This window comes from Micromys minutus, assembly GCF_963924665.1.
Source record: "Micromys minutus genome assembly, chromosome: 4".
Classification (NCBI taxonomy): Eukaryota; Metazoa; Chordata; class Mammalia; order Rodentia; family Muridae; genus Micromys; species Micromys minutus.
Window position 1 is genome coordinate 79,668,280 of NC_137973.1, and position 16,321 is coordinate 79,684,600.

A 16,321-nucleotide genomic window follows, 5' to 3' on the forward strand; every position below is an offset into this window, starting at 1 on the left:
AAAAGTTATTTACTTTTTCAATTTGTTTCAGGTCAATCTTTTGCGTTAAAAGAGAAAGTCCATAATTTAGACTCTGCCTCACCGGAGAGCAAATCCTTTGAACCCAGAAAATGACAGAAGACGTGATTGTACTTTGTGCACCACATGCCCATTCTCTCCCCAGTAAAGCTTTCAGATGCTATTTCAGTCTGACAAGGACCCTCGCTGACAGCTAACAGGCTTTAAAAAAAAAATTATTCACTTGAAAACCACTCAGGTCGCTTGCAATTACTTACGTCTCTAGTGTCCCGTAACTCTTGTAGTCGATAGCAGCCGAGACCCCGACCACCGTTGCAGGGAACAGGTACCCAGCGATGTAGTAATACTTCTTCCTTGAGTATTCACTCTCGAAAACCTCCACCAACATCAAGTAGAGCTGCACACCTTCTAGGCACATCCAGGAAAAGGCTGCCAGGAAGAAAAAGTGCAGGAGCCCTGCGAACACGGAGCAGGCAATCTGGGATGGAAAGACAGAATGACATCTGTGAGGACACAGTGCCTACTCCTCAGCCTTAAAACAGTCACTGGCAGAATCGCTGGTGTCTTGAATACCTCATCGTCGGTGTCACACACACACACACACACAGACACACACACACACACACACACACACACACACGCTCAAGAGCATACTTGTCAATGGTCTTTCCGTAGTGACTGGAGAACATACCATCAAGTATGCTGGGCATACTCACTGTAAACCATTACAGTACAGACTAGGAAGACAGACCTCTAAATTCCCCCCTCAAACCCCCACTCTGGGCGCTCTTCTTCCCCGGCCGGTGTGCGCGTCACCAGCCTGCGAGAAGTCTGGATGCAGATACATCACCTCTCATCTCCACAATAGAACTGTAAAAGTTTGCTTTAATGGAGGATGCCCTTGCTCTAACTGTATAGGTTTTTGTTTCTGGGGCATTCTTAAATTCATCTCGGACGAATGCAGGGTAACAATACACAGATATGAATTATGTTCTCTGTCTGACACTGAGAAAAATAAATATTTTAAGCATGAAGGAAAGACTGTTGGTCAGAACGAATATGTAAACTAAGTAGGAATTTGGAAAATGCACCTTCTTATTTCAGGATAGGCAGAAAGACAAGCATACTTGTTCTTTAATACATGAAATGAAAGCATTGCTAATGACATCACTGACTGAGCTGTCTTACGATTTATTACAATTTACCCTTCACCATGACCATCAAGTGCATCAAAAAATAAGGAAAAATACTGATGTCAGCGCCACAGGAAGATGCACAGCTCACAGACAGAACCACCAAAGAGCGGAGGGCAGTGAACTCAACAGGGACTTACCGTGTATTCTGTCTTATCAATGCCTATCAGAAAAATAAACTCAGCGATGAAAAGGTTGATACAGAGGTTCTTGTGGATGGTATTTCGGTCACTTTGCAGTCCTCGGAAGAAACAGAAGGTGAAGATGCAGATAGCCAGGCAGACGAGGGAGACCACGATGCCCACCCAGGTGATGACGTTCAGCAACAGTTTGTGAACTCCATCATACTGGAAGACAGAAAGCAGGGACAATGTCAGCATCCCCAGTTCCCAAGGAGAGAGCAGCTTCAACACAAGCCTCTGATGAAGAATATTCATGTGTGCAAACGCAGGCTCACAGAGGAAGATGCTGAATAAGGAGCAGAGGTAAAGGTTGTCTTACAGGATTTACTAGCTTCAAATGATCTAGTGAACGTGGAGATTTTTTTTTAATAGAATGATGCAAGAGGCTGAATCATTAAAAATAGCCACTGAAATAGGTACCTTCCAAGATGTAAAGAAATATTTACATGGAATAAAAACTAATTATGAGAAAAAATAAATGGCATGTTAGTGAATTTGCAGCTAATACATGACCAAACTTTTAAGTTTTTCTTTGCTCTTTGAGCATCTACACATTTGCACAGCGAGACATAAACGACACAAACAAACCCGAGACACCTAAGAATTTTACATTGGACTTTGGTTGGAGTGAGCAGGGTGTAGGGACGAAAACCAGAGTCCTTCTCATGCTAGGTGAACGCTCACTCACTGAGCCACATCCCTGCCCCATGTTCCATGTGCTGAGCCTTTTCCATTATCTGCTTTACTCTCTCACAACAGGAGGAGCCACGTAGGCATATCCCAGAAGCTTTTCTGATTGAAAGTCTGCAACTCTAGATCATGTGCCAACGATTAAAGCAACACTGTGAAATGAGATTCTACAATTCAAGACAGGGAAGGGACCCAGCACCAGGGAGCCCATGTTTCGTGCACACGCCCCCATTTCTACCCCATTTTTGAAATCCTTGGTTGCCTCTGAAAAACACCTGTTTTTTCACAAGGGTGGGGTAAGAAAGTAACTCGAATTTGTTAAATGACTGAGAATGTGCCAAGTCTTCTAAGCAAACAAGGACAGGATAAAAACGATTAGAAACCCGCATTACATTGTTTACTTTCTAGTTACACTAAGCACCCAAAGACGGACTATTATTACATGGGCTGTTTTGAATCTCGAAGGTCTTTCCCTGCAACTAATTAGAAGTGCAAATACTTACCACAATTTCCCTGTGGGCCATGAGGATAGCAAAATTGGTTAGGTGATTGCACGCACATGTTGTGAGGGACTTATTACTGTCAACCAGCTTGCAGCCCTGGGTAGACCAGTACCCCATCATGCTCCGCTCCGAGTAGTTCCAGAAGGAGCAGTTCGCGTTGAAATAATTGTCAGACTGGGAAATAAAATGACAAGATAAAATTAAGATTTTACACTCAAAGATGGCAATCGCAATTGTTTAATATGTGTAAAAAGGTAATTTAGATTAAACTTTGCCTGTTTCGGACTATAAAGTTTTTCATCAGCCAAACTGTGGACTATGTTATCCAGGCACATATCTAACTTAAAGGGGGTTTTATAGTCCGAAACCCTCTAATGTGTACTCTAAATTACCAGGGACCCATTTCACACGATTACAATTTTCATCTGATAATTTTACCTACTGATAGGTACATTAGAACTGCCCCCCCTTCTGATACAAGATTAAAGTTGTGAATTTGTTCTGAGAAGATTCTATAAAAAACAAGTATTTTTTGTTGTTGTTGTTGTTGTTTTGTTTTAAACAATCTTGGTTATTTACAAGTGACATATCAAATACATTTGAAATGTCCTTGGCACTGTAAGGCTCTGAAGAGGAAATCAAATATAGCAGATATTAGATAGGCCCCCTCAGGCAGGTCATACCTCCCCAATTCTGAAATTTTACAATTCTGAAACTTAACAATCTCTGGTGATGGTTGAGCCAAATATAATTAATTTTTATACGGGTACATACATGTATCATACATGTGCACATATGTATATGTGTGTGTACCTGGTCACATGGAGGGCAGAAGACAGCCTCTGGCAATGTTCCCCAGAATTCAGGTGCCTTGTGTCTCAGTGGCGCAAGGCTTTCTGGGTAGGCTAATGACACCGCGGATTTACCCTGCCTAGCCTCTTTTCACGGGTTTGGCTGAATCAAACTTCCCGTTTACAAGGTAAGCACTTTACCCATGGAGCCCAATATAACTGATTCAAACAGTGAATGCTGGCCAGAAGAAAACAGCAGCGCCTGAAGAGTTAACATTCAGCTATCCTGCTGCTAAAGGTAAGAGTTAATTTTCATCGGAAAACAAATGAAAGTCATTTACATTTTCCTGTTGATTACTGAATTAGCTTTCATTAAGAATACACTTAAGTTCTAATAGTCACTGAACCAGGCTCATTTAATTTTATGTTCACAGACTTAAATAAACTTGTGTCTCTGACCCAGTCCAACATTTACATTTCAAATGGAAAGGTCTTCTCCCACCCAGAGATCCCCCAAGCTCAGTCCACCTCCTCAGCATGACAGCTCAGCCTTCCTTTCTCTGGGGCTTCAAGCCCTCGGTGGCTTCCTTAGCATACATTAGCTTACATCAATATGAGGCAAGGTGAGAAGTACAGGATCCGTCAAGTACACACGGCTGGACTCCTTATTGATGGAGATGGAAATGACGTGCGAGTTCACTGCAATGGTGTTGTTCCGACCCATGAGGTCTGCGCCCAGCTTTACAGTCGCATTTTCGGTGCTGAGGAATTGTCCCAGACTCCGGTAGATGATTAATACCAGCTTTGCCAGCCCTAGGAAGGAAGACACAGCCACAGGACTCACCACGAGTCGCTTAGGATGAAAAAGCATGTGGGTAAGACAAGGGAACAAAAAATGAGAAGAAGAAAAGAGAAAATTTGATGGACTCTCTAAATAGACATACATTAAGTTTATTGAGAAAGTGTTAAGAACTATTTTAAATGCTAAGCCATTTCTGTTGGGTTAAGGATGAATTATGGAGACAGGCAGGTTTGATTCAAAACTTTAAAACAAGCAAACAACGACAACACAAGGAGGGAGACTTGGGTGGGAAGAGAAGAGGAAAAGCCAAACAAGGTGGTCCAGTCTCACCGTTCCTACTGTTCTGCTTGACGGTGTTGGCCGAGAGCTGGACGGTGCTGAAGGCACCCTTGAAGCCAATAGGGAATTTAAAGTCTTGGACCTGCCCTTCCGTGCTGAGGACAGCAACTTCTAGAACTGGATAAAACAAAGAAAAAGGGGAGAACACATTGTTTAAACTTCAAATAGACAGAAGAGAATGCTATTGGAATCATGCGTCCTCCTTGCAAAACTTTATTAATTTGGGATAGCTTTTCGACAACCCTCTCTTAGCACAAACCGGGTCTGAAGTACAAATCTGAAAGCCTCTAGGCAGTACTTCTCGCTGCCTAGAAAGCGGCACACCTCTTTCTAGGCAGCGAGATTTTAACTGCACTCAGGTTTGCAGTTACACATTTTTATCCCTCTAATATCTACAAGCAGCAAAATGAGTAAAGGACACGCATGAAAAGCTGTCGGTAGACATGAGATTTCACTCCCTTCGTGGATATAGACATAGGGTCATATGAAAACACTGGCATTCAAAGATTCTTGGAAGTAACTGAGCCCAAATCAAACCACTCAACTGCAAGCTTATAACGACGCAACTCTGGACTTCCAGGAGTATAGACACAGGTCGCTGGTCTTACTGGTTCACGCTGGAAAATATAAAGGGGCTGGTGGGTGGAGGGTCTCCCTGCTCCTATCAGACTCTTTGTGGGATAGGTAAGAGATCCAGCGGGAAAACACAACTAACAAGTGTAGACAATACCCCACCCCCAAAAAGGCCTAGAGAGTCATCAGAGTGGCAGGTGGGGGCAGACAAAAGAGCCATGAGTTCAAAATCATCCTCAGTTACACAGAGCATCCCAAGCCAGCCTGACCAGATGGGACCCTGCCAACAAAACCAAATAAAGCATAACACGCATTACACACGTGCAAACACATACGCACACTTACATCGCTGATAAATAATTCTTTCCTCCCTACACTGAATGGGGCTATAATTACTAATTATTTCTCTTAAAAAGCATATAAAACAAAATATTCTTAGTTTTCATGCAAATTGAAATGCTCCAGATACGCATGTAAGAATGAGCTCATCTCGTCTAAGTTATATTTACTTTTTAGCTTATTAATTACTTTCACAGGAAACAAAAACTAATCTGAAATTTCTACAAGCAGATTATTACTGTACATGACTGGCGGTTTTAGAGGAAAAGAGGCAATAGTTATGAAGTAATCACCTTAATCAAAATAGGTGTGCACCAGCCAATAAACAGGGAGACAGAGAATAGAAACACTGTGGGAAATTAAAACAGACTGAAAGAAACTAAGCAAGTTCAAAAGTTCTTGACCATCGATGTATCAATTCATAGTTTATTGTATAGTCAATTTTAAATGACTTTTCCATCTTCTTTCTGGAAACTGATACCTATGTGTACTGACCATTTAATAATCCTCATTGATTAAATTGTTGCCAAAACAATCCTTAGTAATCTATGCAATATGGACACACTTTAAATATAATAGCCTAAAGAAATCAACAAGTACAGGGTTCCCTGTCTGACTAATACCCTATGGTGACTAAAAGACCCTTTCAGAAAGTGACTCACCAGTGTCACTTTATTTATTACCATCTCAGTATCCTATGTGATAATAATAATAATTAAAAAACCAAAGGAAACGCAAACTGCAGGGGAGTACACTCATCTTCCATAGCAAGCATAATTAAGGAATAAGCCAGTATGTAAGACGGCTTTTTAATGTGAAGAACTCTAGTTCTTCATTCAACAATCTATGAGTGAAGTTTAATTCTCCTAAATATTCGAAGAAGACCCTTTGGGTACATGGAACTTCGAAAACTGATGGTGAAATCCGTAGGCATGAGGCATACACAAAGGCAGCCAAGGAGGCTCCCCAAGGAGAACTGGTGAAGGGCTCCTGAGCTAGCGTCACAGAAAACAAGTCTGCACCAAACAAACGCCAGGAGGGCGCACCTTATACACTGACACGTGGAGCCTTGGTGGTTTTCAGAGACAGGAAAGAGAGCACATTAGGTGCTAGTCACAGTTCAGAAAGAACTGGTTTATTCATATGGAAAAGACCTGATTAGTTACTTCTACCACAAAGCATAATCGAACAGGGTTTAGAAAGACTAAAGCCAAATGTAAAACCACCAACTTTTAAAATTAACAGTACAAAGTTCTAAGAAGGGGATCCTTAAGAAGTAGTAGAGACAGGTTTTTAAAGCAGGAAGCCAAGACAACATTTCTTAGATACCCAAAACTTCAGCCCTAAAACTGAAGACTAGTCAACTAACTGTACCCCATTACTATGTACAATAATACCTTTTAAAATGCTAAAATAAAAAAAGAATCGGGGTATTTTAAACTATATAACCCTCAACAAATTAATGGCCAGAGTGCATACACAACACAGAGAAACTGGAGAATTCTGAGAACAGTGAATCCATGGATGAGAAAATAAAACAAGCCATTGGAAGTAATACAGGGGAGGATGTTTCAGAACACCAGGAACACTGCAAATCAAAGCAGTAATGGGGTCAATCCAAACTGATTAACATTTGTGATAGAGCATGGAGAACAGGAGGTGGAAAAATCGGGATAGAGAAAAACATGGAAAATATCTGGTAAAGTGGATTAGCACAGTATGTCTCGTATAATATTCTTTAGGATGCATGCACGTAGGCCTAAAAACGCACTGAACAAGAACACACACTAAAACTTTGGTGTCTACTTTTCCTTACCAAAACCGGGAAGCCACTGTAATGCCTTTGAGGATACTTAGCCATGGTGTAGTCTTAGGTCAGATGAGTGAACTAGAGATACACTGTCAGTAGACACACACGTGAAACTCCTAACTGGAATGGGAAGATCATCAAATGCCATTTAAAGAATAACATCATTAACACTGTAGCTCTAATTACTGCACCCATGCGCACCCTCCCAAGTGAGACAGTTTACAAAACGTCTTAAGCAGGAGCTGACTCTAAGAATTTGAAATCAGCTTAGACAACATACTGGGACACCCCGACCCATCTCAAAAGGTCCCAGAATAAAGATTAAAAACCAAATGGTGATAATTATTCTCTCTTTGATCTGGTCTGCTATAGATAACATCCATCATCAACCTTACCACCAAGAGAGCTTTTGTAATCCCTGTGTGTTTTGACTGAAGTACAGTATCACATGGGCCTAGTAGCCAGTGCAGCAATGTTTGTTTATGTTGGTTGCTATGGCATTTGCCTTAGTCAACAGACAGTAGAAAGCACGTGCTCTGCAGTTTCTGGAAAGCTATCCAAAGTCTTACTCACTGTCACCTTTCCCCTCCGTCATCTAAGACCCGGGCTGCAGTGAAATGCAAGCATCAGTGCTGGACAGCCTATGATGGGGCCAGATGGCCTACCAAGTTCTAGGTGAGTTTAGGCTCCAGAGAGAAGGGAATACTGAATAGGGTTTAACAGACCCAAGGCCAGCCTCCTGTCTACACAGCAGGAAGGAGGAATATCCCTGACTGCTGCAAACCATATTGTAACTTCTCCTTTCCAGCTAAAATACCACTAAGTCTGAAGTGACGGGGCGGGGAGGGGGGGGATCATTCTGGCTATTCTAAAAATAAAGGAATGGAAGTCTTACAATGGATGTTTCAGGCTTGTATGTAAATTATCAAATTAACCTTAATGTCGCAAAGAAAGGCAGTGGACCACTAAGAATCTCACAGTGTTATGCAACAGAAGTTCCTGAGGGGAAGATAGCACATCAAGCCACTAGATCAAATGTGTGTCAAATGCAGGTGAATGATGATGCTGGGCCAAATCAGCCAAATCTAAAGGCATAAATGTCTGTCTACAAGGGCCAAGCACCCTCTTCATTTCTCTAATAAATATAATGTAATATAATACATTTTGTAACATGCACTCTTTTAATGAAAGGAAATTAAATATGGAATAGATATATAGGCAGACTGTTATATCCGCTTTCAAATAAACCATTAACACATCCACAAAAGAAAAGCTGCGTGATTACTATCTCCTGAACTTATTTTCTTAATGTTTGAGTGTGATTTCTCTTTCTCTTAAGGAATTTGAGGATTTCACATTAATAACGATAGGACATTATGATTTGGTGTAAAATTATACAGTGGTGAGAAGTGTAAGCAAGACAGGATTAGACAGATGGTGGATGCTGAAACCTCTCAAAATCATGTGAGAAAATTCTGCTATTCCCAAGAGAGCTAAAGAAAAAGTCTCTCACTGAAGTAAACATTCAATGTGCAGATTTCCGGCCAAAGACATACACTAAGAACACGTAGAGAATCTTTACTGTGCATGCTTCAAAACACAGCTGGATTAAAGCAGTAGAGATTCACAGGTCTTTTATAAAAAGATGACTGAACACATACAAAAGTTCATCAAGTGAAGGATACTTAGTTACCTCTAATCCCAGAGCAGGGGGACAGAGTTTAGGGCAACAGACTATACAAGGAGAACAGGTCCCATGACAATGGGAACCTACATAGTAAACTTTGGTTGATGTCAACCTTACCAAATAATTATCAACGCTAAGTTGGAGAAATTTAAATATCAGATTTTTTTCCCCTCCCACCAAATACTGGCAACAGTAGATGGCCAATATTTCAACTCCTGATTACTCTTCAGAAATACTGGTATCCATTTGACAACCTGGAAAGAAGGCGACACATACTGATAATATCTTTTAATGGGAAGAGGGAGAGAGACGGCTTCACGTAGACCAGGCCGACCTTCACCTCCTGACCTTCCACCTCCACTGAAGTCATCCCTATTCCTACACGGTGCTAGGGAATCAAACCCACAGTTTATTGCATGCTAGATGAGCAAGTCTCCAACTGGACTCCAACCTCAACTGTTTGGTGAATCAGGCTCTCACTCGACAGCCAAGGGTGGCCTTGAACTCACAGCAATCCTCCTGCTGGAGTCCCACAGATGCTGATATTACAGGTGTGGACGACTAACTCGCAGCTATTAAATACCACATTTACCTAGAGACTATCTTTAATGTAAACAGTTGCGCTCGAGTTTTATGAGCTAAAATGTTGGACAGGAAGAACATATTAAGTGATTTAAATTCATTAGGAATGTTGTAAAAAGGGAAAAGCATTTACCACCTTCTCATATGAAGCACTTTCATTCCTTCGGCAATCCATAGTCTAGCAGTTAAGTGCTCTTAGATTTGTTTTTTTTTTTTTTTTTTTTTTTCCTTTAATGATTTTTCAATTGAAAAACTCACACACACTCAGAAAAACAACTACTATAAGATACAGGCAGATTTCAGCTTAAGTATTAATTTTATGAAGTATGATCAATAATTTTTCCCCTTAACTCGGAAGAAAGGAAAGTCTGATACTGGGAGATGAGACATTTAGAACACAATCTTTGCTCTCTTCAACATCTGTCCTCCAAATTAAATGTGACCACAGATGCACTCACCAATATTTTCTGTTGGCATTGAGACCCTGGTTGGTTCCAAAAGGTTGTCTGCTAGGACAAATGCTCCTTCTTCCAAGGTATCCAGCAACATTGTAGCTGTGTGCGCCTGCTCTGAAGAATTCATGTGTTTCCAGGAATCCAAAGCCTCAGATCTCAGAAGGTTGTCTACTGTGTCCACAATTGCCTGCATCCGTTAGAGAATGACCATTAGTTCTGACAGCGTCCGGAGCACAGCAGGCTGTCAATCGCTGACAACTGTGATGTTTACCTGACATGAGGGTTTACTTTTCTTCCATGAACCTGGCAACTGTAAGCACCACTTCAAAATAGCACCAACTAGACATGCGCTAACAGCTGCTTGGCTTTAAGGGGTCCTTAAGAAAGGTGGGTTTTGTCTCATTTCCCTAAGCATACCACAACTGTGGAAGGGGACGTGACTCGACCGCAGCTCTGACCCTAAGCACTGACTTTCAGTGCGCAGGCTTTACCTATTTGTCTCTGTGTGATCACTTGGAATGGTAGCTTTCAAGTTGACAAACCACATTCTGGCCCTTTCCATTACCTATGTAACACACATACTTAGGTGTGTGCACATGTTACCTAAGGACCGGTCTGCCGGTTCATCTTACAGGCACGAGGAAAACTAGCAAGACAATGAAAGGCTATACTGATGATTCAAGGAGAATGGAAATACATAAAGTGGTGAGGAACGACTGAGCTGCAAATATTCCTAAGTGTGGGCTTAGCTGAACCTCGTGCAAAACAGCATTAAACAACAGTCTAGCCCAGTGGGCTAATCCACTGGAGCGAGTGCTTGGTGGAGTTGGAGCTGTGCCGTGCATAGCTGGACAGTTGAAGACATTCCGTGTGTTTCCTATTCCATATGCCTACATAATGCGTCATTAGACCAGTATATACACTGTTCTGATCCGTCGGTAATCCCTGCGGAAAAAGAACATGCCATCTACAGAAAACAGCAATGAACGGTTTCTTCTTCTACTTCCTTTTTTGTAAAAGAGGCTCTGGACTAGGAAGGGGAAAAGTTGTTTGAGGCTATTGTCAGAGTAAGATTAATTAGCTTAATCCATCTTAATACCCTCGTTCAGTCTGCCTTGTGAACCACCATGACCTCCCCGGCAGGTGGAAGGTACTTGAGTGGCGTTAGGGGCTTTTTTCTGTTTCTAATGGGAGATGGAATAGTCCAGAATGCTCACACGGATGCTTCTTCAGCCAATAACTAGACTGGAACAGAAATTGGTCTGCTGAGGCCAGATTCATTAGTCACCAAGAAATGGAGACTAGAGCCTCTAATCTAAGTTACAAATGAATCCTCTGTAGCCAAGTAGAGACTTGCTTCGTTTGCATAGAGTTAGTCTGATTTGTAATTTAAGGTGGCTTACTATTCTTGTCTGAACAGAGATGCTCATTTGAAACACACTGAAAATGACACTGGTCAAAAATTAAGGTCATACTGAGGTTTACCATGTGTATTTACTCCTTGTTCCTTATTTATTGCTGTTTGTGATTTTTGGGTAGGATCAAGGTAACCATCAGTCTAGCCATATTCCTACAACAGTCTTTTCTTGCTAAGGTCCGGTGAAGTTACTTCTTGGCACAGTGAGGTATCTCTTGGGCAACATACTGCTTGCTGCATTCCAATCATTAGCTTCTAAAGAGAAGCCTTAACTCTGAGCGTGAATTATTCCACAGATCTGCTTCAGTTATGTCCTTAGTCAGATTCTTGACTTATTTTAGAACACGACTACCTGCAAACTAAAAGCCCTCTGTCTTTGCTTGCAAAGGACTCAACTCCAAAGGTGTCATGTACTAGCAGGTGAGTGGCTGTTCTTGGTGCCCAGCCCTGACCTTGTCAACCAGGCTTCTGAGTAACTTCTCATTTACAAAACTGCAGAAATTCTTAGGTTTGCTCCTCCACTCTGTGAGTTTGTCCCTTTGGGTTAGATTCACCAGGGTAACTGCCACCTCCCCCTCCCCAACAGCAAGAAACTTCTAACCTACAGAGCAAGCCAAAATACAACAGTACTAGTTCCACTCACTGGAATGAGGAGCCTCAGTACGCTGCCTATCACGTGAACAGGCTAGGCAAACATACCAGCCACAGCACAGAAGTGCCTCTTTGTCCCTAGGAACCTGAAAAGGACTCCCACCCAGCACACACCGCAGTGAATCACCTCTGCAACGTTCATATTTTACTTCGGGATGCCCATACTCAGCAGCCTGCTTCCAGAAGCGAATTCCCAGAAGGCCAGAACAAAGCCTAATTTATTGAACAGTACACCCCAGAGATCAGAAAGCAGTGACTTTTACATGCACATATATAATGCCCATACAGTCTTTGATATGATAAACTGCCAAGAATATATCATAGCTGTTTCAGGAGGTTGAATCTAGAGATGGTAACAGCAAACAAAGGGACTACTATGTGCTTTCTTCCAATTCAGAGGAGATTCATCAAAGTTCTTGTATTTTTTTTTTTGTTTTTGTTTTTGTTTTTTAATAAATGGAAAGCCAGCAAAAAAAAAAAATCAGTAACATGTTATTGGCTTGTTCTGAGAGAAGCCAACATTTGTACAGCTGATATGGGGCACATTATATAATTATCAAAGACTGAAAATTCTGAGTCATGCAGGAAGGTGGTGTAAGCGTGGCAGACAGCCGAGGAGGGGAGAAAGCAGGGGACAGACAGGAAAGATACCTTAAGGTAAGCCCTGCATGTCTTCTCTCGTTTTTGGAGCTTTTAAGTAAAAGAAAAGAAAATCAGAGGTTAGATTTTATCTGCTGAAAAAAAACGAGGAAAGAAAAAAAAATCCTCAGAAATTAAGTTGATGTCCCCGAGTTCTAAGGTGACTGGGTACAGATATCCTCCGGGCACCTGGCCCACTCTGGCCAAAGCTTTCTATTTATAGTTTTAAGCTCTATTTTGACAAGGGTCTCTTTATTTTATTTATTTTTAATTTTTACAAGAGGGAAAAAAAAAAAAAGGAGAAAAAGTAACAGTCTGCCTATCTGCGACTAATTCTTGATTCCAATGAACAGGATAAAAGTCAACGCAGGTGAGGCCCACTCAGCATTTGAGAATGCTTGGTGGGGTGCTCAGCTTTCTCCCCCACACCTTTCTCCTCAAAGCTGCCAGTAACACACCACTGTGTTTCACACCACTGTCTCAAGTACTAAGATCTGCATGCTTTCAAACACGCCATTAATCATGTATCCTATAATGACTCTAGGCACAAATGCTAACTCTAGTGCCGGTGCTGGCCAGTCAGATGGATGATGGAATTGCTCCTAGCTAAAATCTGCCAAAACCGGTGTCGTTCACAGCTTGGAGGGAGAGGAGAACACTGATCCTCTCTAGCAATTCTCCCTGGGAAGTTGGGTCTCTCTGTGTGGGTTTGTGGCGGCAAGTGTCCAGGGGCAGAGAGCCGCCACACTCAGACCCATGTCCTGCAGCGTGGGAGAGCCTACCTTGTTATAACTCCTCCCAGCTGAGTCCTTCTCACTAGGTTTCAGCTCCTGTAGCTGAGCGTCTAGGATGTCCACCAACTGTTCCATGAGTCTCACGGAGGAGCTCACGTCCCCTGCAAACACAGTCCCCTTGGTGTGCTTAGCCAGCTCATTGGCCAGACTCGCGGCATTCTCTCCACTTCTGATCTGAAAAAGCAATTTGTATTATCTCAGTAAACTATCTGTGGCTTTTAGGTCTCTTTAAGCACCTCTGTTGTGGTGGGGGAAAAATATTTGAAAATATGTCAAAATCTGCAGCTAATTGAGACCAGTGACTTTCTCTTCATCTCAGAAGATTAAAGGCTTTTAGATCCTTACCGCACGAAGAAATTCTCTTAAACACACACACACACACACACACAAGCGAAACAAAAGGAGAGAGGTGGAGACTTTTGTTGTCTGTCCCCTCTTATTTCCCTATAACCACTTTGATTCTTTCTCTTACTTATTCCAATGATGCAGACATTATATCAGAAAGCACGGTGGTACCCAGAATTATCGACTAATGTCTGTATATCAAAAAAGCTAGACGGATTAAAAAATTAAATCAATGGGCACTACAGTCCAGTGCAAAATTCAAAGCAGAGGTTTGTAGTGTGTCTCAGGATGATTTTCACTCCTTGTCTTGTTGTGTGACGCAAACATCTGTTTGCATTCTGTGGGCTCAGTTGCAAACCTAATGCTACTCCATTTATTGGGCTGATACACTATCTGTCTCATGAACATCAAAAGGACCCGGACAAACTGAATGTAAATGAAATTAAAACAAGTATGCACTGCTTAAACACAGAAAGCAGCGTAACCCCAAACAAATCTAACATCCAACTATTTCACAGACAAAACGATGCCTTAAAAAAAAAGACCGTTTACGCTGAACAAAGCCTGGTTAAACATAGAAAACTAAACTGTGTGTGTTAGAACAATACATTGTATTGGAACATTCCAACCCACCTTCTGGGCCAGTTGGTTCACCCAGTGAGAGGTGCAGTTGCTCAGGTCGGGGCCCTTGGGGTTCCATGTTCCTGTGGAAGCCATGCAGAGGTGCGAGGCCGTCCCTACAGCAGACGCAGAGAACAGTGGTGATGTTGAAGCCCTGTTCTGCCAGCTCTTGGCAAACTGACTTTGATGGTCCTAGACTGGGCACTGCAGTTTGAATGAATGCTATTCGAAGTAGCCCGCAACCACTGACAAAAAGTAGCAGGCAGTATTTATAAACTAAATATGAAGTGAGTATGGGGTGTCAGACATTTGGAGCGTGGGGAGACCAAAAAAGCCCTTTCTTTTCTTGGAACTCATCCAACATGATGGCTGCAATGGGAAAGGCAGCTGGAGGAGAGCCTCCCTACAGTCCTGGGACAAAAGACTCAGGTTAGACATAGGAAATGGAGAGGCAATTGTCTGCCTGACCTTAAGTGACACTCACAGTTTAAAAACCTTTATACTTTGCTTTTTTTTTTAATTAAAAAAAAAAACCCATATTAGTAATAAAATAATGAAACTGGTTCATGTAAATAAATATCCCCCATGAATGAAACTTTTTCAGCCTTGTTGAAAAGCAACTTATGAAACTACAAAAGTGTGCACCTGCACGGCGCAGGAAATATACCTCTCGTTCCCTTGGGACACGGTCGCTCAACCATCATCCCCCTTTGTGTCTGAGGCCACTTTATCCCCTTCAGTTCTAAGGCTTCGCAGAATCTCTCTGGCAGGGGAAAAATATTTGTTACAGGAGGAATTTTGGTTGTAGAGACTGCTGGAGGTGTCTTTGTCCCTCGGCTTCCTTCCTGAGGACCAGCTACTGTGCTGCTCACGGGGTCTTTCTGTGAAGTACTGCTTGTGGTTGAGACTGTGGTTTTGAACAGCTCAGCTGAAGAAGTTATTGTCACAGCTGTGGTAGGCACTACGGAAAAAAGATGAGTGTATTAATCTCAAACACACCCTCATGTTCACCTACAGGCGTGTGTATGTGAATTTACGCATGCACACACGCTTAAGTACCTTGGCACCCACCCATATACCCCAAATCAACAAACGGAATCACAGTAGGGAAGGAGAAGAAGAAGAAAAAAAATCATATTTATTACAATTTATTCATAGGGTTTAGAGGTGATTGCTCAAGCTCAGATCTCAGTGAAATATGGTCATGTGATTTAACTGTAATCTCCCCCAGCTCCAAGGTCCTCAGCACTCTAAGGTTGTGACCCTTTGGTGCACACAGTTCCACATACTGTGCACACCCGCCACCATAACGTTACTTCATAACTGTAATTCTGCTAAGCTTAGGAATCTGACACATAGGTTATCTGCTATGCCGTCCCTGCACAAGCTCAACCCTCAAGGGGGTCACAACCCACAGGTTGGAACCTCTGCTCTAAAGAAATGAAGGAGATGGAGAAAAACTGTATTGTGTAAAGATATTTTACAAACAAAACCAAAAGATCAAGAAGGTGGAAAAACCTCTGCCGATTATGGATAATTAGGATGATAAAGGATTTGAAGTCACCCTCTCTACATCCTGCAGGAAAACAAACAATGACATCTTCTCAGATGGCAACCATTTTTGCCTGAGGGGTTTTGAGCATGCCTGATTGCTTCCAAACAGAAGATAAGTTTGGCACGGTTACTCTGCTCTGGGTTTGGCATCTCTACTTCGAAAAGGTGGGGACAAAGGGGCAGAGCTCAGCGTGCAGTGTCTAATCCACACAGGGCTTAGAAAAGACCATGAGTCAAAACTCAAACTTTCAGTTATCTCACTGGCCCCCAGCAGACAACGCAAAAAGAGCTACAGTTACATATTTCAAGATAAACAAAAAGGAATGGTTGTAAGGA

The 16,321-nt window shown here is 42.1% G+C and overlaps 1 protein-coding gene across 5 annotated transcripts in view; it reads right to left on the reverse strand.

Annotated features, from left to right (window-relative positions):
- Positions 1–16,321, reverse strand: part of ADGRL2 (adhesion G protein-coupled receptor L2) — a 133,028-nt gene that overhangs the window by 19,864 nt on the left and 96,843 nt on the right. For 3 of the 5 annotated variants that reach the window (XM_080915613.1, XM_080915616.1, XM_080915615.1), the window contains exons 5-14: positions 15,099–15,392; positions 14,444–14,547; positions 13,454–13,639; positions 12,684–12,722; positions 9,968–10,151; positions 4,510–4,635; positions 3,985–4,190; positions 2,587–2,760; positions 1,352–1,558; positions 276–496 (exon numbers count right to left, since the gene is read on the reverse strand). In XM_080915613.1, coding sequence (XP_080771739.1) covers positions 276–496; positions 1,352–1,558; positions 2,587–2,760; positions 3,985–4,190; positions 4,510–4,635; positions 9,968–10,151; positions 12,684–12,722; positions 13,454–13,639; positions 14,444–14,547; positions 15,099–15,392 — 1,741 coding nt within the window. The remainder of the gene's footprint in view (positions 1–275; positions 497–1,351; positions 1,559–2,586; positions 2,761–3,984; positions 4,191–4,509; positions 4,636–9,967; positions 10,152–12,683; positions 12,723–13,453; positions 13,640–14,443; positions 14,548–15,098; positions 15,393–16,321) is intronic. The other 2 variants (XM_080915614.1, XM_080915617.1) reach the window with 1 other exon arrangement.